Source organism: Chaetodon auriga, chromosome 23, assembly GCF_051107435.1.
Source record: "Chaetodon auriga isolate fChaAug3 chromosome 23, fChaAug3.hap1, whole genome shotgun sequence".
Classification (NCBI taxonomy): domain Eukaryota; kingdom Metazoa; phylum Chordata; class Actinopteri; order Chaetodontiformes; family Chaetodontidae; genus Chaetodon; species Chaetodon auriga.
Window position 1 is genome coordinate 9,463,991 of NC_135096.1, and position 22,864 is coordinate 9,486,854.

At 42.2% G+C, this 22,864-nt stretch overlaps 1 protein-coding gene across 1 annotated transcript in view; it reads left to right on the plus strand.

Moving 5' to 3' along the window:
• LOC143316115 (gamma-aminobutyric acid receptor subunit gamma-3-like) overlaps positions 1 to 13,463 on the plus strand; it is an 81,903-nt gene extending 68,440 nt beyond the window's left edge. The window contains exons 9-10 of the mRNA XM_076723842.1: positions 8,809 to 9,005; positions 11,417 to 13,463. Of these exons, the coding sequence (XP_076579957.1) occupies positions 8,809 to 9,005; positions 11,417 to 11,698 (479 nt within the window). The 3' untranslated portion in view covers positions 11,699 to 13,463. The remainder of the gene's footprint in view (positions 1 to 8,808; positions 9,006 to 11,416) is intronic.
• Positions 13,464 to 22,864: the final 9,401 nt, after the last annotated feature.

Below are 22,864 nucleotides of genomic sequence, written 5' to 3' on the forward strand. Positions count from 1 at the left end.
AAAAGTTGATTCATTTGAATTGTTTATCTACCAAAAGTCTCATAAGCAGTAGCTTAATACGCACTGGACAGGGTTTACTTCATATTAATTTGGCTCGGCTGTAACAGCTTTTTTACCAGGGCAGGAAAAAATGAGGGTCCTTACATCACAGTTATAGCTACTGCTGTTTCTTCCAGATTTCACCTTCCTACTGCAGCTGTTATTTAATGCGTATCACACTGCTCACGATGTGTGTGTGCCGGTCTGTCTCTCCATCACTCTGCCAACCTGTCTGTCTGCCTACTGCAGACAGCAAGCAGAGGCAGTCAAGGCTTACAGTGCGTGGGTGGTGGTGTGATACATTACCAAAGGCAATGAAAGGCTTGTGATCTCTCTCCGTCAACAGGTAGTGCGGAAAAGCAAGCTGTCCCTGTCCTGATAAACATCCACATTCAGCTCAATAATAGAAAGTCATTTAGCCTTTCTTCTGTAGTACACCGCCCCCGCTTTCAGTTCAGCCTGAAACTTGATCCCAAGGCTGAAAGGGGAGAGGAGAGATAAGAGGAAGAAAAAGTGGGCACAGCGAGAATGCAAAGCAAAGTGAAGGCCTGTGGGAGAAATGTCAGGAGGGAGGAGGATCAGTCAGATCGCCGAGAGGTGGAAGTCCAAGAAAAAGGCAGGCGATGCCACTGCCTCCACCCCACCCCTCAAGACAGTGTGCATTGACAAGCTGTTAACATGTTCCAGGTGGTGTTTCCAAAGAGCTGTCACTCAGATGCCACCTCTTCAGCGGCAGGACGTTGAAAAGCAGCAGGCTGGAAGTAAGAGAGCTGAGCTCAGGTTGATTCCCGTTAGACCTCAATCTCTGCAGCTCTGATGGATCTTGACAGAAATACGGGGGGGGGGGGGGGGGAATTAAATCCACCCCAAGGTATAAATTGAGAACATAGAGCTGAAGAGGGTAAAAGAACTGCTGCGCTGGAGTCAATACAATATCACATAGTGTCGCACTAGTTCACTGAAAGGACCAGTTCACCCCAAATACAAAAAGCTGATTTTCTCTAAATTTAGCAATGCTGATATATTTGGTTTGCAAGCAAGATGTCTTTCAAGGAGAAGATAAAGTCCAACATGTTGTGGCAGAGGGCTACTTGAATGTAAACATGTTGTCATTTTTCTTGGGAGAACAGTCAGTCATCTAGTTTTCTCTTGAACTATTTAAAAGCAAAGAAATTGCTCCCAAGCCCAAAAAACCTCCTGTTCAGTTACTATTTATTCATCTCAAACATTGGGCCCTGGCTAGCAGCATGCACTGGCAAAAAAAGAAGCTCATTTCTCATGATATGGGTGTGGTGGGGGTAAAATTTAAACACCCAAGGTTTCCCTGTGAGAGCCGTCATTCACACAAACGGCTGTCAATGGTGATATGTCAGCTTGGTTGTAAGAGCTGACAACGTTCCTTGTGGGAACTCTACCTAGAAGGCAGTGAGTTAAAGACAGGCGATAGCGCAGAAACATCAGGCCTTCAGACTGTGCTACGAGGAGATCTGGGAAGCTAAATCAGATGCTGTGCTCTATATGAACAACTAGGTTTTTCACCTCGAGCTGTTTGTTTCTGACACGTGAGAGGATCAAATGACAGCCGTCACTATTTCCAACAAAATGAAATAAAGTAAGCCACAAGGTCACAAATGTGCTCAGACGTTTCACAGCAAAAAGAAGCTCTTATACTGTAATTAAAGCATCAATGCAAGGACGTTTTTTGCCCTTAAATTTGCCTCATGTATCATGCTCTATTGTTATCAAGCTGACCACCAGAAAATAGATGGCTGAGAAAATAAATTACAGGGGAGAGCAGAGTGGCTGCAGGCTGTTTAGTACCAAGTATCCCCCTGGTCAGATGGGACTCATGTAGAGCCATCTGACTAATTACATGCACTGGAGATGCGGCTTTAAGTCAAGGCCTCTGCGGCGTGCGCGGAACACCTTTAATCAGATTAGATTGAAGCTGCCTTGTGTAGCATTTTAACCTCAATCACGAGCACATTAATTTGAAAACATCAGCATAATCACCATAAACAAACAAGCTCTCGCTGAGGAGACTGTCAGCTCCTATGTTCACTGCATTTTACTTTGTGTTGATGTGCTGGAAAATCTGCTGGAGTGCTTCGCAGCTCAAAACAGGCACGCCTGCACTTTTGCAAACAGTACCCACTTTTATTCCACTTCAACTATTCTCACTGCATAATTTCAACTTCACATTAGCCTACTTTGCCAGAACATGTGCATTCACTGTTATCGGGGGCTGCTGTGATGTCTAATCTTTATTTATGACAGGGAGCAAAGGGGATTATGGGCCATATCTGCTGTAGTTAACACATGGTCATTCAATGGAAGGTTCATTCCACACCTTGCCTCATCATCCACATCTCCATTGTGAACTTTTCTTAGAGCTCCTCGTAAGCAATCAGAATGCATGTGTGTGTCATTGAGCGCTGACCTCTGTGCTCAATGTGTTTCCTTCTTCATAAAACACATGAAGAGAGAGGTTTTTCTCTAAGTCCTGCCTTGTTTACATCCATGTTTACTTGCTAGCACTCTTTGTTGACGCATTGCTACAATTCTGGGCATGTGACCGCCACCAACTGTTGCTCAGTGGAACAGCATTTAACCAACAGTGGAATAAGATAAACTTAGCTGAGTGATAACTCACTGTTGTTTAATGTAGCAGGTAAGGTTAGGACCCAAGAGCAGCGCTACCTGAATATCTGAGTCTGAGGCAAGTCAAACAATTTGCAGTCCCACTCAGTAACAGATTCAGGAGGGGCAAGGTAATAAACAAGTACAAAAGGCTGAGTTAATTACCAGAGGGCCGAAGAGAAGACAAAGTCAGAGGCAGGCAGGGTTGATAGTGAGAAGGCAGTCCAAAGATAATTGCTGGAGAGTCTTGTTTGAGGGCAAAGAACAACCTGGCAAAGGGTGAGAGTGGGAGAGCTGCACAGCACTGCACTGATTGCAGATGAGTCTCAGGTGTGTGCTGAGGTGACTGGGCAGGTGGGCGTGGCTGAGTGGTGAAGGGTGCTGGCTGAGCATGTGAGGGAGAGAGTGGCAGCAGGAAAAGAGCTGGTAGACTGTAACAGTCCAGACGCAAAAAAAAACAAAAAAAAAACAGTCCAGACGCCCCCATTCTTCATCCCATCAAGAAAACTCTGATTGGTCGCCTGTTCATCCAGCTGGAGGAAACACTTGTCAATGGGCATGACACCAGACCTTTAAGAATCACTGAACAAATCAGAGATGTTGTGTGGCAATTCAGAGGACTGAGACCAGCCAAAATGAGGCAAAACAGCTTCAGAAACACTGAGTGCAAACAGGTGGAAAGCTACAAACTGCAGCTTGAATACTGACAAAGCCAGCATTCAGTGATCTAGCTTTTTAGCTGAAGTAGAAAAAAATACTGATCTTAGAGCAGATTAAGTCTGGAGTCAAAATAAAAACCAAGCAGTCTTGTGACCTGACCACTGATCCCTGACTGGTACCCCTCAGTACTATTTATAGACGCTCTGTGTGCACAAGCAGCGGTCTGTTCCACCTGGTTTACCCCTGGACACACACCAAAAGTCAACATCTGATGTTTGTTAACATACTGTGGCAACATCCCATCTACACATGAATGACACTGTTTCATAGCAGATATCACATCTTCAAAAATCGCATTTTGTATATTTGAATGTTTGAAAACAGAATATGGGATGCTGCGATCACACCATCGAGACTGTTTGGCACTGCAGCATATTTGCCTTGCACGGGCATATGTGCTGGAGCTTTCCTCACTCCGGCGCGATGGCTTGTTTCGTGGGGATGTGAGACTTTGTGTTGTGCAGATCGCCTGCACAGGTAGGAGTCACACAGTTGCTATGGCATCATGTAGCGACAATTCCCACAGACTGAATTAAACTACGCAGAGAAAACTCGTGACCTTGATTTGAAACAGCAGCCCAAACTGGGAGCCGGTGGGTAGCGGTGAGGTCGATGCACTTGCTGTTTTCCAGAGATCACACAGTTTACAGTACGCTGGGATTCGAGCAAATCGTAAGGTTTAAGGTATTAGAAGCAGAGAGTTGTTCATTTACCTAGTTTGGCGCTCAAATCTAATGAGCGGGGGAAAAGAGAAAGTCTAGACGAGCACTAGACCAGAGGAGGTAGCTTGAAATAGACGGGAGCAGCTCGTCTCTATGGAAACCACGGGCGAAAACAGTGGCACACTCTGCCATGAAAGACATGTGGGAGATGAGGATGAAAGAGACAGAGAAGAGGGAGGAAGGGACGGAGAGGCAGAGGAGGGGTGAGGCGCGACACGAAGAGAAAGAGGAGAGGATGAGAGGGAGAGACGGCGAGCTGACGAGAATGATGTGCGTGTCACAGCAGCAGATATCGATGCCCCCAGTGGGCATTAATGTCACAGGGTTCATCTCTCTTTGAAAGAATTGATTTCATTTCACCAAGAGAACACAATATTCTCCTTTAAGACGCCGCGGGGAGTAATTTCTCAAACAATGGCACTGATGACACAATGAGACACAATTAAAAGTTAGCTCCAATTAGAATAGTTATGTACCAGTGTGACAGGTAATTATTATCGCTTTCACAATTTTACAGCTATTTCAGAAAAGGTTAGCTCCCACCCGAAGTTCGAACTCACCGGTCGCAGCAATCACGTACGAGTACCTGACAGGTGATTGGCACGACTCTCTCAACCTGGCTTTGAGACATTTTCATTTAAATGCAAGTTTTCACAACAGTGGTCAGACTGAAGTCTGAAGCAGTATGGGCTCACTTACATCATTCATCACTGTCATTAAAAGACAAGTGGAGTGATGAGAGCGTCACGTCTGCAGAGGCTGACTAATGACCACAGTCTGTACATAGGTCAGGACGTGGCTGTCAGCACCGAGAAGTCCAGAATAGATCTCAGTGGTGAATAATGCCTAGTTTTCTCTGTCACATAAGTATACAGGCCGACTCCTGCCAGGAAAGGAAATAAATAGATGAAAAGTGATGCTCGATCGAAATAATAGTGATAATAATAAAAAATAATGAAAGCCAGTAAAAAGTGTTTTATTGATGTGGACCTGTGAGGCTGAAATAAAGTCAAACTGGCTTCAACTGAATATGAGATAGACACTCAAAGTGATAAGCTCCATACTTTTGACCCAGTGTGATTTTGAGTAAGTATACTCCATTTAACAAAATTCAACAAATTTTGCATTAAACAGAAGGAAGAGACAGAATTCAGGCTTCACAAAACCAAGCAGAGTCACTCCAGCTCGTTTAACTCTGGTTAAAGATGGAGTGAGACCAATCACCTTCTTCATTGTCACAAAGCCTGCAGCATTTCAATAGCAGCACCTCCATTTGTCCCCCCTTCATCAGATTTAAACAAAACGCGGTGTGAATGTTCAGGAGACAGTGCAGGATGACTCCTCTGAGTTTAATCCAGATCGTTCAAAGCCATCTTGAATTATGAGCAAATATGTGATAGGCCAACCCATCTTGCACGGCTCAACATGGCACTTGCCCCCAGAGCATTCACAACTAACGTAGTGAAATTCTGCTCAAGGTAAATGTTTGAATTTATGACGACTGAACAAATGTTAATGAGTTATGGCCATTTTCCTGATAAGGCCTGTCCTGTGCAAAGTTTTTTAGTTCATGGCAGCCATGTTTGTCATCTGTTGTTGCTCATAGAAATCATATTGATATCTTCAGTCAGGGCCTCTTATGCAACCACTTGTGGCTGGAAACGAGTTGTAGGACGACAAATACAGGAACCCTGATCGTTGCAGAAGTTTCAAAAATAAAACAGTGAGGCATAAACCAGGGCTCACTTTGTTGCTGATGAAGAAATGTCTGAAATTGATTTCAAAGCTGCTTTTGTAACTGCAGTTGACCTTCATATGAGTAATTAAGCATACAATGCAAAAAAATATCTTAAAATTTAAAAAAAACAACAACAAAACAATAGGCTGCATCCACACAGTCTGAATCATCACAGCTCGATGCGTACTGTATGCTGAGGTTTTAAACTGGAGCTGGAAAATTCAGTTTGTTCAGTCGAGATTTTGCTGCCACAACAGACGCAACATAAAACAAGAGCTGACAAAAAAAAAAAAAAAGAAACATGGAGAACCAGCACAACACAGAGCTGGATGGTGGTAGAGGAAACACCTGGGACTTTGCACAGTCTTGGTATCAAAACATGATGATCTCAATGCAAGAAGTTGAGAATAATTACAAGTACTCTACTGCAGCAGCTGAGAGAACCATTGAAGAGCTCAAAGACAGACTGAAATGGGTTCGCAGCATTGAGGCCAGGTTTTATGAGGAGGAGAATCATGAGCTCAGATTTGAGCTGGAAGACGCCAACAAGAAGCTGCAGCAGCAAAACAGCAGCCCTGCTGCAGAGCAGTGTAAGTGGATCCAGCCCAGAGTATAAAGGCCTCGCAGCGAAGACAGACCTTGAAGAGCAGAGACCTGACAATGAGAGGAAGACTGTCTCAAAGAACCAGTGCGGCACAAAGCAGCAAAAGCACACTGAACAGCTTGAAGAGAGCTCAGAGGAACTCCAGCAGCAGCCTCTAAAGGCCCAAAACGACCTGGAGGACCAAGAAGCTTTCCGCTGTCAGATTCAGGAGCTCAAAGCCAACCTGTGAACCAGTGAAGCCCTTAAAGACTAAGATGAAGGCCCTGGACTTGGAAGAGGAAGTTAAGAACACTGAAGCCTCCTACCTTGCACAGCTGGAGCAGCAACAAAATGAGAACACCAAGACTGTGGCTGCAGTGAAAAGAGCAGAGGAGGAGGAAACCTCACTTGAGTCAGCTCTGCAAAGGAAAGAGGAGTGGACTCAGAAAGAAAGCACCATGCAAAATGAACCGGAGTCCACGCAGAAGATGTTAGACAAAAAGTCCAAAAAGAAGAAGAGATGCTGTTCACTTGAGTGGAAAGTGCAGGAGGAAGGACTGCAGAGCTCATCTGATGATGTGATTCTGAGCATCATCAGTCAGTTAACCCGTGAATAAAGAAATGAGATTAAATAAATGACTGTGAGGTTTCAGTTCTGTAGAAAATGAGTTACATTCAGTTAAAGTTAAACTTAAGTTCACGTTGAAATTTGTATTTTTACCTCTGAGAATTTACCATCAGTGTCCTTTACCTTTCAGAAGAAATACTGCATTTTTGTATTCCTCTGCATACATTTAATGACGATAGTTTTTTAGTTATTTTCCAGAAAAAAGCTTTTACATTCTATATAAACGATTGGTTCCTTAAATCTCACATGCTGCTCTCAGTACATTTTATCCTGATAAGTGAAAAAAGAGACACTCTGCCATCTCTCAATAACTCACATGCATGAGCAGGTATTCAGACTCAGACTGAAATTTAGATATCCTGAATTGACCCGACAAATTCACAGCTAATGGTGTGTACATTCAAAGAAATGCAGGCATTTTAAATCCTTTCAAGAGTTACAGACATCCTTCCCACTGTATTAATAATATAATGATCTGACTGAGCCGGTCTCCAGCTCTTGATGAAAGTCTGTCAGCGCCCAGAAAAAGCACCAAGTCACTCTCAGCATACATTGCTTATATCTGGGTGGGACTATTGACTTGTGCAACATCTCATCAGGGTCTCATCTTCAGGACACTAGAACCTGCAGTAACATAGGCGTCAGTCAGTGTGGGGCAGTGTGCCGCTACACATAGCAGTGTTCCAAGTTTAACTACATTTCTCAGGCGGTAGCATCGCAGTTTGACTTGTTTTCTGTATCAAATAGTCTCTTAGTAGCTTAACTCTTCCTCTCCTCCAAGAAGCACTTCCACTTATTCAATTTTGAGTTAACTTGCAGCTTGTCCTGAAAATATAGCAAAACAATTTGAGCGTGCGCATGCAAACATGGGTATGCATACACACGCGCACTCACATACAACCTTACTTAGGTCACTTTTGGATAAATTACATAGACTTCAAATCACTTCCTGCAGACCAACCCTAAGCACTGACCCGGAAATCAGCCGTTAGCTGTTTTTTTTAATTGTAAGCACAGCTGTTGTCCAGCCCCAGCTGAGTGGTCTTGAGTCTGAAATGTGACTACTCATCAGTGACTTCAAGATCGAAAAGGCTCTGAGGACTGTTTTACCAGACAAACAATATTATGAAATTATAATATTATAATTTAAATGGTAGAAAAGTTAAATTTCTATCGATGTAATGTCTGGAAAGTTTCCAGTGGGGCTAAGACAGTAAAACTTTGCTGAATTCTTTACCATCACAGATACACAGGAATAAAAGGCCATCTTTTTATGGCCTGCTTGCTGAATTATGGCTGCACTGCTTGAGCCACTTCAGAGACAAGTCATGTTTGAGTCATGAGGATGTGTCAGGCTTTGCCTCTTAATTCTGATGCGGCTCCACTGTATAATAGAGGATCTTAACCCGCAAATCGATTTCTGACATGAAGAGAAAAGAGATATGAATAAAAGAAAGAAAATTTTAATTATTTGACCATTTGAACTATTCTGCTTCACCACACTCCAAACAAATCCCCACTGCAGCTATTTCATAGAGGACAGGATTGATGCACGAATGGGGACATCTACCCAGAATACCCCAGATGCATTATTAATGGTGATTAATAAACCTCTGCCCACATGTTATATAATCACTGACTTCCACATGGGTCATCCCAATGCTGACCAGCTATTCGTCATTTAGAGACAGTGAATTCTCTTGCTGTTGCATTCCTCACCCTTGTATTACCTTCCCAGGTATCACCACAGTGTTGACCATGACCACCCTGAGCACAGTGGCCAGGAACTCGCTTCCAAGAGTGTCCTACGTAACAGCCATGGACCTGTTTGTCACCGTCTGCTTCCTATTCGTCTTCGCCGCCATGATCGAGTATGCCATGCTCAACTACTACTCCTACAGTGTACGCAGGCCTCCTCCCAAGACGCAGAGAATGGTAAGCCTGTGGTGAATGTGTGAGTAATGCTGCATATGAATGCCTTTTATTTATCTTAACATCCACCTCCACTGCTGCAAAGCTTCTCCTTTGAGTGTTGCTGCATAAAACAGCCAGTTAAGTATGCATTTTTTATTATTTTTGGTAGATACTCTCAGTGGTGCCTTCACATGATCAATGGCTGATCGGCCCTGTGTTTTAAGTGATTGTTAACATTGAATGTGGAAAGTCAATAAAACAACTATGAAGAGACACAAAATGACAAAGAAGGCTCAAAACAGCCACAAAGAGTCTCAAAATGACTACAAAGAGACGCACAAACAACCACAATGAGAAATAAATGGCAAGCAGTCTGGGTTTCTTGCTTCTATGCTAGAGGGGCAAGGGGCCTTTTCATGTCTGTGTCCTGGGACCCATAATCTTATAATCTGTCCGTGTACAGTATATCACAACAGCACTGAAAATGATCACTGGAAACCGGCATGCAAAATATGATCAACCTTGTTACTGAGGTGGTTCCTTGAGCAAACTGAAATGAAGACCTTGCAGACAAACACCACATTAGTTGTAGGACTCGAGGTTCATGGGTGCCATAGCAACACCGGGGGCCCTCAAGACCCCTGGGCACCTGTGCACTGTGATGGAAACATGACTGTGCATGTGTGTGTTGACATGTCAGGACTTGTGAAGCTGCTCCTCTGTGTCCGGGCCTGGTTCAAGCTGAAGTCTTGGTGTCAGATGATGATCTAAGTGTTTTCAATGAAAATGACATAACATCGAAAAAGTATTTGAATGCTGGCTCGTTGTGTCTTCAGTCTAATAATATCAGCCTTCAGAAACTCATATTGATTGTATCCATAGGGTGTCAACATACATGCACAATGTCTCCGGCATCTGACATGTGCGTCTTTCCGAACACGTGCAGCTGAAAGCATTTCTCGCCGTCGCTCTGGTTCGAGAGTTAATGCTCTGCGTGGGCGTTCTCAAGGCTGCACCTGCCGCGAACGCTTTAATGGCGGCAGCGCACATCTACTAAGACTGAGTCAGCCACCACTGCTGTCATTTCCCTCTCTCCAGCTCCCCTCCCTCTTCATTATTTCCTCCCAGTGTAGAGGAGTTCTGCTGAATGTGTCTCAGGGCTAAAAAGACTGTCAGCCTGGGCTGAACAATTAAGTTGTGTTACATTCAGTCCCCTCCTCTGCATTTCTGGAGCTCCGCTGTATTTTGGCCTCGTCTGTCCGTCTGTGGGGAAGCCTCATATTTCCCTCCCCCCATTCCGTGTGGCCCCTTTGTGCCGCCCACTCAGTCATTTCTCTTACTCCACAAGACACATCTGACTCGACTGTCTCTCCCCCTCTCGCCTCCCACTCTTCCTTTAAGAGTAGAGGACTGGAAGAATGTGTGAAGATTTTACCCCAATTAGGTTGTCCAACACGATTTCATAAACATCAGGGAGGAAGTCACGTAATGAATTTTCTCAGGAGGCACTTATTCAGCATTCCAGTCTAAAAATTCAGGCTACAGCAGCATTATGTGACTATAAAAAGGAGAAAAATAATGAATAACAATGATTATTGCTATTAAGTGTTTCTACGTTTCTTAACGTTATTAGTTTTACTTTTGCATTATCTTAACATTAGATACGTTTAAACAGAAGAATTGTGGTTTATTTGATTAAAAAATCCAATTATAAGAGCAAATTTGAATTTTAAAAACCTTTTCAAAAGCCTGTTTAGATGTCTGGTTGTGTACCTTTTTATGCCAGCTGATCACTGGACAACCGCAGAGACCGGTGCATCACTCTGAGATGTGTCCATTCCATCAATAATGGAGTGTGATGGAGTTTTCTCAGCAATCTGAAACATCAATAAATATGTGTCAGAGCTTTGTGCCTTTGAGGACTTGCCAATTTGCACTAATGATCAATCACACAGAATGTAATCCACTAGAAATGGCACGCTTTCTCCACTGCAGCTTCACTGGAAGAGAATACAGCCCAGCAGACAAGGCCTTCTGCATTTCAAGAGCAAGCTAAATAAGTTAATGTGTTTTAGGTGTGGGAAAGGCTTAACCAGTGAGCACCCTCCTTTTGTAAGGAGCAATATATACTATGTAGCTCTTGGGCAGACTCAAGTCAGCCCATGGTGCACAGCTAACTGAGCAAACTAGCTACCAGCAGCTAGTAGCTACAGCCAATGATAGTGACAGAAAAGAGCATAGTGAGCAGCAGTTAGCGGTTGGAGAGACCTTTGAAAGGTGTTCAATAGTTACACATTGCACCTTTAAATGCTGAGTCCCATCCATGACCACCACTTGAACATATTGAGAAAATCAAAGCTTGACAGGTCTGCTAAGTCAATTCCTCAGTCAATTCCTCCACCGTAACGCTCTCTCTCTGTCGTCCCATACAGGCCTACTCATCTTTCAACATGGCTCACAACCCTCAGCCCATGATGCCCATGGGCAACTCCCTATTCTGGCACGACTACGAAGACAATTGCTTGTACGAGTGCCTGGACGGGAAAGACTGCACGAGCTTCTTCTGCTGCTACGAGGAGTGTAAAGAAGGCGGCTGGAAGAAAGGACGGGTCCACGTCAACATCCGCGAGCTGGATTCCTACTCCCGCGTTTTCTTCCCCACCTCCTTCTTGCTCTTCAACATAGTCTACTGGGTCAGCTACCTCTACCTCTAGTCAGCCTCGGCCTGTGATCAGTCACAGTCCCCCGCCACTCTGCACCGCGGCTCGTGATTTAAGGTCAAAACTAAGCGTGGAGGAGGAAATGAGGTGGATCCACTCGTTGGGAGTTGTGACAGATGCGCTGCCTCTGGAGTGGTATGAGTCAGAAATACATGTGTGCTGTGGTGCACAGTGTAAAGGCCATGATACTTTGAGCAGTGGCCCTCCAAGGAGAATAAAACGCTCAGCAGTGGAACAACAAGCCGCCAGCATTAATTTGAATGAACTGATCCCGTTTATGACTCTCAGAAACCAAACACCAGACAGCTATAACTTCACGTTCTGAGACAGGGGTTGCATTGCTGAATCTTGGTCGTTGAGATGGCGAAGCACCCATAGTGCCTTCTTTAGAAAGGGTGCGGCACAGAGAGACACAGCTTCAGACTTCCCTCCATTATCTTTGTTACCTCATCCACCACACCGCCGCATGCTGAGCTGTTTATTCTTTGATGAAACAAACCCCAACGCCACCACTGGACATGTTTAAAACTAACCCTCACCATTCATTTTGTAGCACATTAGTTTTAGTTGTTCCTTGGAATTAGTTCTACTTTCTAATCTAGTTACATATTCTTATCATTATTATTAGAATTAGTTGTATTTTCAGCAAGTCAACCAGCTCTCACATCAGCTGTTAATTGTTGAATATAAGTTTGTGTCAGGGGCAGTGGCTGTCTGCTAAAATCTTCTTTATTAAGTCAGTGAGCTTTTGTTCATGATGCTTCATGACCAAGCAATGCAGTTTAGAGTAGATGCCAAGAAGATTTGGTTGTTTATGCTGGGTTACATTCTTACACACAAAATGCACAAGAACCGCATAAATACATACCAATCTAATACTAAACATGCTAATCTCATCCCCGGGCATGTATGTTACAGTACATGAATAAACAGATTGGAGAAATGCTGGTTTTTTTTCCTGACAACAGCAAAATGAAAACAGTTCCACATTTTATTTTAGACTCTTTTACTCTAATAGTCGTTTACCCTGGCTTAAAGCAAAAGTTTGACACTCGAAATTTCCTCCATGTTCACCTTTTGTCTTGATAAAGTCAGTCTACAGTCCATTTCCACAGCACTAACTCTGCCATGATGGATACCACTTGGAATTAATGCTGTGGAAATGTGTGTTATACTGAATTTACCAAGGGAGCTGTTGCAGCAGGCTTCAGTTAATTTCATCCCACTCAGTCTCTGATATTCTTATAATACCTGTTTTTATATGAGAATTCACTGTATTCACTTTCTTGCTAAGAGTTAGTTGAGAAGATTAATACTCTTGTGTCTTTATAGTAATCGTGAAGCTAGCGTTGGCATGGTTAACTTTGCTTATCACAAAGAATAAAAATGGAGGAAAAGGTTCTGTCCAAAGGCAGAAAAATCCACCTAGCTTCAATTTTATGGTGGGTTATTAGCTGAAGGCTAGTAAGCTCATCTGCTTACCTGGCACCCCAAGTGTAAGTTTTTACAGTTTGGGTTGTTGTTTGGATTAAAACGCTAGCTGTTTCCCTTTGTTTCCAGTCTTTGTGCTAAGCTAAGTTAGCTGGCTGCTGCTTCATATTTAGTGAGATGAGAGTGGTATCAGTTATTAGTGCCTCAGTCCTGAAATGATTTAATCCTGCTTTAACAATGTTAAAAAACTTGGTAACTTTGTTTTGAAAAGTGCTGTATAAAAAAGTTCTTATTACTATAATTATTATTTCATCTAACTCTTGGCAACAAAAAAGAAAAAAAAAAGAAAAAAAAAAAAGCCAGTAAGCACTAAAGCGCAAAATCTTGACCTGTTCCAATGAGTTACAAGCCCCAAAGAAATTTCATCAGCATTGTTTTCAATGGAGAGTTTCAGCTGCGCATGATGTAATTCTGGGTAAACACAAAATCATTGTTTTGGCATGAAAACTGTTCAGTCTATATGTTAGATATCAGCACAAAATGAGCTGCAGAATTATTAGTTTTGGCCACAAGCCACAAGCATATCCTGTACATGGCCTATTTATTTTGCATCAGTGTCATTCCATCCAGTTTTAGAGGTAGAGTACAAAAATTGGAGTCTTGATGAAAGCTTCAATTTTTCTGTGGTCCTGACATATGCAGGACCTGAAGGCACGTCCTCTTGTGACGGCTGGAAATGATCACAGGTGCTGTAAAATAGGTTCTATATATCGGGATTGTCCATACACTCACATACTGTACACAGAGCGCTGATGAAAAATGAATGATCCAGGATGGTTGTTGATGACTCTTGATGGAGTCCCACACCCCCTCCTCAAACATGTAAAATTGATGCCATATATAGAGGCATAAGGACAAGAGAGCTTAAAAAAAAAACACAGGAATGGACAGCGTTTGAAACATTTTGGTTTTCTTTACTGTTCTATGGTGTTTTTTGCAGTTGTTTGGCTTTGTAGAACAATCAGCCCCTCCTCTTTCCTCCCCCGACACACACACACACACACACACACGCACACACACACACACAAACAAACAAACACACACACACACACACACACACACACATACACACACACACTTTTTCCCTGGTATTTGTATGTTCAGAGAAAAGCTTTTATGTAAGATGTATCTAATTAATGTTTCTATTTTCATACAGTTATATATGGAATGTAAGTTAGGCCAGTAGCGAGGCCAGAGTCAATCTGGTTCCAGTTCAGTCAGTTCAAGTAGCCTAAATGAGTTTATATTACGGGGGGCTGCATATTCATAAGGCCTCCAGACACATTTGTGTCCTGTCCAGAGGTTTGTAATTACAAATCAAATTGCCTCAAGTGATGCTAGAGCAACAGCAGAAGGGCTGTTACACTGTGGGCCATTACTTATTCTGCTGGCTTAATACATTCACTCATATGACACAGTGAAATTTCATTAGTATTTCGACTTTAGATCTATCTATCTGTCTATCTATCTATGAACTGACTGAATTGAACAGAGCTTGGCCCACACCGCAGTAAACTCTCCTCACCTCTGATATTTCTACTACACTTTATAAGTGTCTTAGTCTGTTGAGATACTTCAATAAAACAAAATCACTATTTTCTACGTCTTAATGAAAATCACCTGTGTGTTTCAACTGACTGGGACCTGTATTTATAAAGCCTCTTTGGAATCAGGGTACTAACCCAGGATCAGCACTGGCAAGAATAATGAACTCGCTCAAGAGCCTTTTCCGGAGACCTCATCACCCCCATTAAAGTTTCCCAGCTTTACTGAAAAGCGATGCACCACAGCCCGAGGTGTCAGAAAAATCATGTATTACTCCTACTTTACCCTGCAAACCAATTTTGTTTTGATTGTCGGTGAGGTCTCTGGAGGGCGGGGCGGTACAAAAAAAGCCACTCTGATCATGGATCAGCACTCCTGAGAGAAATATTTTATGAAAACAGGATCTGGAGTGAAAATAGGTATCTTTTTTCTAGTGCGTGGTACATTGCTTATATTAATAAATAACGTTTTGGTCAAGTGCTACTGTGGAGTCTTTTTCTGGGAGAATGAAGGTCACCAAGAGACTTACTCCCTGTGTTGTTTACAGGTTTCAGCCATAAGGCAAGAGATTTGAAAGAATCTGGGACATGTGGAGGAAAGGCAACACTATTATTCCACTGGAAATTCTATCATTTGGGGTTTTACACTTCTGTCCACAAGTGTATCTATTCGATATCCTTCATAATGTCCTGCTTTAGGACTTCAGTGCCAGTGCCTCCTCTGCTCTGATCCCTGTGAATCATGGCCACTTTGAAGAGGATTTGATGCTGAAACTCCTGCCAAAAGTGACCCAGCAAACAGCTCTTTCTCAAGACCACAGTTTAAATGCAAATACTATATGAGTTTGGGATACAGTTCAGACAATAATCCAAGAAATAAGTACCAGATAATGGTAGATTGTGGAGACCTCCATAACACATGTGCGTTCAGTGCATACTGTATACACATCCATGCTGGACATCACTCAACAAAACCGTGTTAACAGCCTTGTGTTTCTTTCTTGTGCACGTGTACAGTAAATGTTAGCCACTTAAATCTCTTTAAATCTTACTGAAGTTCCGTTCTGCATCCAGGTTGCATGCCACCATTACTGTGATGTCATCCAATCTGGAAATTCATGCAATGACGCTGCAGTGTTAGTAAAGGCTTTAACTTCATCAGTTGTCAAAATTAACTTGTCAAATCGTGGATTTTATTCGGTTACATTCCAAATAATCCGAAATACTGTACGACTGGTCTCACAGATAGGAGACGTTGCATTAATTATTGCAGTGGTGACTGCAGGTATACAAATCTAGCGTAAAATTAAGCATTTAAATGATCTGAGTCATTGTCACTCATACAACCCCAGGTGGTGTCATATGTAACCCTGTAATGATTACTAAGTTCAATATTTGGCCGTCACACATTCATTGGTTTCATTAGTCCAAACAAATACCTCTAATTCAATGTTCTGATGGACAAGTTGACAAATTAATCTCTCCATATACAATAAAATGAGCTACAATTGTCCTCAGGCAGCCTGCCTGCCTAATGACAATGATATGACTAATATCCAGTGACAGATGCATGAGCACGTCATTGCTTTACCCTGAGTTTGTTGACCTAGTTTGAAGCAAGCGGCATGAACAGAGTACAAGCGAGAGACAGACAAATATGTGGAGTCAAAGGGTGGATGTTACAGCGGAGAGCTGCACCGCCGCCGCTGCTGAAACTGGAAGGAGCTCCTGCCACCTACGCGAGGCGAGAGCAGGATCGCACGCTAACGCAGTCGATGTGGAGAGAAAGGCACTTATGCAGTAGAAAATTGAGCTGTCAGTGTGTGTGTGTGTGTGTGTGTGTGTGTGTGTGTGTGTGTGTGTGTGTGTGTGTGTATGTATGTAGATTTAAGTGGTGAACTTGCTCATTCCTGTAAAGTGACAGCTTTGCTTGCTAGAAGAATAAACACCCAGTGTGTGGCAAATCAATGCATTTGTGTGTGTGTGTACATTCACACAGTATGTGTTCATGCATGTTTGGCTCAGCAAGAAGTTTTCTTTCTCAGCGTGTGTGCGTGTGTGTGGGTGCATGTATACACTCATGTTAGCTGTGTAACAGGTACAGTTATTGTACGTGTCTAGTATTGAGAGTGCATCGCCATATATATGGTATTTAAAGGTGCGTGTGTGTGTGTGTGTGTGTGTGTGTGTGTGTGTGTGTGTGTGTAAGAAAGGAAGCTGGATTTCTAGGCATTCCCTTTAACTCCAGTTCAGTGATTTTCTGCTGCAATCAGGGTCACACAAAAGGGAGTAGGTTTGGTTCAGAAGTGGTTGGATGGGGGTAGAGGGGGCAGCATAATGAAGCCAGAGGTTCTTCAACCAAGAAAAATATATAAATATAATAGAGTGTAAAGTATGTGAGGTTTACAATAATATGGATTATATCAAGCAAATTATTCTACATTTTCAAATAACAGCCGAGATCAGATATTTGAAAGATCTGTCTCTGCTTCTGCATTACAGAAGTAAATATTCCTCACATGCAGGGAACATGAAAGGAGTGCAGCTGAAAGGGGAACTGGACAGTGGAAGAGAGGATGAGGCCACAGCGAGCCTGAGAGCTTTCAGCATCATCACTGCCTTTGCAATATGTGGTACTATTGTAGGCTTTAAACACGACAGCGTTGGATATATATGAATAATGTGACACAGCTGAGTCGAATTACCCTCTGTTTTAATTCACTTATAGGTGGCATTTATTTTTAAGCCATCTAAGAGGCTTCCAAATGTTTATAGACAGCCTAAAGGACATCTTCGTAATTTTACTTGATTTCGTCATCAGTTTTTGGCATATATATACATATATATAACGCTTCCTCAGGGTGATTCTGAGAAAATGCTGAGTTTACCCTCAGTAGTGTTTATAGTATTCCTCACTGTCAGCATACAGCACGGGGTTGTTTGTATGTTGCCTGAAAGGGCACATTCATCCCAACATTTGATTTACTTCTCAGCAAGAATGGAACTGTGATGTCAAGACATACATCACTTACTCTCAGGATAACATTCAACCAGATGGAAGATTAAGCGTTTTATTGCCTCGTACAATCATCTGTGGATTGTCTTGAAAGCATGCACACTTTTGGGATTTTTGTGTTTTGTGGCATTTCAGTACCTGTTTCAGCTGAGGTGCAACAGTCACTTTGATAATAGAGGGCTTTCAGGTGTAGAAACGCGTCCTCAGGCAGCATCCCGTCCTGGGAAAATACGCTCTGTGAAAAGCTGATTGCATTCCTAAACATTCGACTCACACGTCTCAAAGGGGCACAGGGAACTTCTTTCGCGGTGCTCGAGTTGAAACTGATCATTTTTTAACATGATGATCGGTGCTGTGTTTAAATGAGGCCAGGGCTTGTGCTATCACATCCTCCCCAAAGAAGTAGATTTCAGAGAGCAGATGAGGTTTTAAGAGATGCATGATTGAGATGAGTAAAACTAAAAAGGGTAGACACGATAAAATGAACACCTCTACAATTAGATGCTATGCAAATCAATGGCTCTGCAATAAACCGTGCCTTCAGGAGGCTTATCATGCTCAGTGTTTGTGTCAGCTAACTGCTAAATTGCTGCTTTCTGTTCACCTGCTATAATTGCTGTGAGGATAGGTGGACTCAAGACAAGAGACCTGTTCAGTCGTGCGCTGATGCATGACAGCCAATCAGAAGCTATTGGGGCTGCTGCTGTGTCACTTAGCATCTAACTAGCATCTAGTTAGCTGCACTTTAGAGTGAGCTAAACCAGGACTTCCTGGGGTTTGAAATGTTGCTGCTTTCTGAGTTGAGCCTGATGCTTTAAGTCATGTCGTCAGTGAGCAGAGACACTGATTGAAGGGCATAACCGTTGCTATTATTACAAGTTTTCTCACTAAAACCTCGATGAACTGTGTCCTCCTGTTATCTAAACACCACACTCCAGATGAGAGAAGAGAGGAGTTACAATGTTCCTAATGATCTTCAGTTATCATCATGTGTTCAATGCACTAACGAGTAGCAGCAAGTAGAGCAGCAGGTTCTTTTTGAAACCAAACCCAGACCCTTGCATTCATTAAGCAACAATGCATTTCTTACAAACATATTTGCTGTTGCAGAATAGTTGTGCATAAATGCAATTTCTAGGAGACAGAGTTGAGACAAGATGCCTCTCAGCCAATCACATGCTGATACATGGATCCAATCAGGAGCTCCTGAGTCTTTGTCCACATGCATGAAGGATGCATTGCTGAGTCAAACTTGGAAAAGATTCATTCACTTTGCCTTTTATCAAAATGAAACTACTCGTATCATAACTTCTAAAACACCACATGTTGGCCTGAGTTTGATATATGCAATGCAAATTCAAACCACCATGAATCTCAAGCTTGAAGATCTGAGGTTTAATTAAAGATGACTAAACTATTATTTATCCGTGTCTGCAAGCAGCCTGATGTTGACTCTTCTACTCCCTTTCATTTTTGTTCTTGACTTTCGCAGACTTTACTTTTCTGGGAGTTCAAGTGGATTTACAAAGTCACACACAAGTCATAGTAACTTTTCATCACGATACAAAACGATGGCTGCAAAGTTCTGCAGATTTGGCTTAAAATATTCTTTCAAAAGCCCAAGAGTGAATTGTCAAAATGTTCAGTTTTTTTGTTTTTAATGGCGACTACAGACACATTTAGTTTCTTAGCATTATTTTCTGATAAGGAAGTACAAATATTGGGATAAGATGGGTGAGATAGGACTCCTGCATGTCACTACCAAATCTCTGCAGGCTGCCCAAATTCATGGTGGGGTGATATGATCCTTCTGTGTGATAATGGAAAAAATTGGGCAGTGGTCATTATCGGTCTCAGCCTCTCGTAACCATCTGATTTTACTTTCCCAGCAGCAGGAACAGCAGGATAACTCAGAGGAAGAAAATATATATATTTCCAAATGTTCACAACGACGATGCCATTGGCTGATTTCAGGAATGGGAAATTTATTTGGTCAGCATAAGCTTACCGCCGTTCACGAGAGCCTAAATCAATGTGTTTTAAGTTCCGGATGATTTATGATCAAAGGGAAGTGAGTGACAAATGTGCCTTTGCAAACTCCTCTGTCAGAGTCTAGAAGGATTAAATCATTATAGTCATGCAACACCGAACTGTGATTGAGTCTTGATCAGTGACAGTGTCAAATAAATTCAGCAAGATATTCATTCATCAGCTGCAACAAGGAAAAGGCTGCACTGTCGGCTGCAATAAGACCTGCTCAGCAGAACAGAAATAAGACCTCAGTAGTGCTGTGCATGAAAAGAACAATCTGTGACTTGTATTGGAAACGCTGCAGAATGTGAATGTGAATATCCACTTCTTTTCCAAGAATTAGGTGAGATTAATACCACTCTAATGTCTGGGAACAAGGTATGTTAGCTTATCTTAGCGTAAAGACTGAAAGCAGGGGTAAAGATTTAAGATTTAATTGTTTGTTGATATTTGGACATCATTGGAACTTGCTTTTGGGAGCTCACATCTACAGTCTACAGCCATGGGAGCATCTCTGTGAGGCTACTTAGCCACAGCAGTGCTTTGTATGCTAACATGCAAAATCTTCCTGCCATTGATAACCATGTTACATTTTGTTTGTTTTGTCCATACAATGAGTCTTGCTGTCTTGTCGTCACCCTGAGGATTGCAGGGCAACCGGCACAACCTCCAGAAAGTTAGCCTATTGTGCACGGCCAAGACTGTTTCCCCATTTCCAGTCAACCGCCTTCTGATTCTCAGTTCAAATTCAGCAGAGCAATGAGAGAACGGCATCAACCTTCTCATCAATCTCTCAGAAAGAAAGCAAATAAATTAGACTTTTTTCATATTGAATACATGCAGAGCCATAGCAACTACTGAAGACACTCGGTCAGGTCTGTATAGGCCTGTATGTTTTAGCAGCCTGACGTTAGTCAAAGTCTACAATTAACCAAGCTAACACACGTTCTCTATTTTAGCTGATTCCACCTGTCCACCAGAATTTTTTTCCTGGGTGATCTAGAGGAGGAGGAGCCCAGTTTGGGGCAATAAAACTGCACAGAAAATGTAACTGAAAAGTTAACTGAATAAATAAAACACGACAAATCAAACTAAGGTAAACTAAAGAGGGAGTCAGAGGAAAAAAACAAGCTACCGTCCTGACACTTACTGCTCAGAATATCCTGTATCATGGCACAAAAAATCTGGCAGTGCATCCATCTCCAGCTTTAATTATTCATTGATTACAACTTGTTTCCCTGGATGGGGAATCAAGTTGCTGGGATGTAGCAGTACTATATGTGCTTCACCACTCAAAGCCAAAAGGATAGGAAAACACAGAATTGCCAAAAATACAATAAAACTACAATGTTGGCACTTTATGTTCCAAGAAAACATCTGTTTTCATCAATACACTCATTTCTATTCATATTTGATGCTGTATTACTGTGTCTGCACAGTTTGTTGCTCTTTTTTAGTGTCTGCCAGCGTTAATGGACACTTTACAGCAATTTTCTAACAATATGAGGCCTGACATTCGTCAAATGGCTTTTCAATAATGAATCTGTGTTTTCAAACGGTTTGAAGAACAAGTTGTTTGAGTAGGGTTAACATCATTAAAAGGACTCAGGTGACAGCATCAGGAATGTTGTCAGTCATTTAAATGGATTCTGCGTTTGGGCACACGTACCTGGCCTACTTATTGTGAATTTCGATGCAGCCTGGTGGTAAAATGATGCTAAAAAAAAAACAATCAAAGCTGGATGGTTGGGTGGCAGCAGCCTGAGGGCTACAGACACTGCAAATTGTTGCTTCAAAGACTCAGACTAGTTTGAACTAGGCAGAGAATATTTAATTGCTAATAGAGGGTAAATGTGAAAGTCAAAGTAAAAGACACCGTTTTGAAAAGTTACCACTAATGTGAGTTTGATCAGGGTTGTTAACCCCTGGCTGCTCAGAGGTGGTAAAATACTATCATCATGTTGAGCATATCAGGTGTTTGTGAACAAATAAACCTAAACCCGTCGAAATGAAGCAATCTGGTATTCCAAGAGTTTCAAATGAAAACTGAGTATGTCGGTTTCATTACAGCTGCAAATTGGATAGTGGAATGAAGGCATGTGCCGCATGCACAAACATATCTCCGACAACTCGCAAAACATTTGGGCCGCATCTGAAGGTTTTCATTAATGGAAACTCGAGGGAAATCTGCTTGTTGGCTGGGTTCGTCTGACTTTCAGCCATATGCAGAAATGTTTACAGCTCAGCAGCGGCAGCAGAAGCAGAGAGAGAGACAGCGGCGGGAGTGTGCATCTCACAATGCCCGCTACTGACGGCTTCATTAAAGATGCATCCTGTTTCTGTCTGGGTGCCTAAAGTAACAAATGGGAACTCAGGGGAAATCTGACCAAAATAGTTTCATGTGTTGGTTTTGTGGAGATAAATCTTTATCTTTCCAAGGGGGAAATCTTCCGATCAAAACAGAAATCTGACGGGATCATCTGCAAAACCACTGCTGTCATTACGGCAACAGACAGGGCAAGTGTATCTCAGATGCAAATAAAGTTTGTGGAAAGTTAGATATTTGTTGATATATTTGTCCATGTTATTGAAACTTCCATCATAACTTTTTGGTAAATTTCCCAATTTCTAAGAGTAAAAGCAGCAACGTTTTGGTTCTTAGATTTATTTCAAAACTTTCTGGGGAAGAACTGAGCAGATTAAAACATCCACTCTGCCTTCATATATCTCCTTAAACTCCCAACAACTCGCACATGCAAATGTTTTCTGGGCTAACATCACAGCTGTCTCCATTCTCTTCCAGGAAGGCCCACTTTACATTTTAAAATCCTCAATTTAAGAGACACTTAGATTATTAACATATCAGAGTTATTAATTCACAGGTGAGGAACATGTGACATAAAATTCCCAATTCTCTCATTGTAAAATATGTGCAAATAAGGCATTTTATAGCCCCAAAACAGTTTAACACATTAGCTGGAAATCATATTGGAGAGGAAAAGACTAAAGCAGGGCGGTTTTTCTCTCTTTTTGGATCATGGTTTGTTGGTCTGACATACATGGAACTGCTGTAGTCAT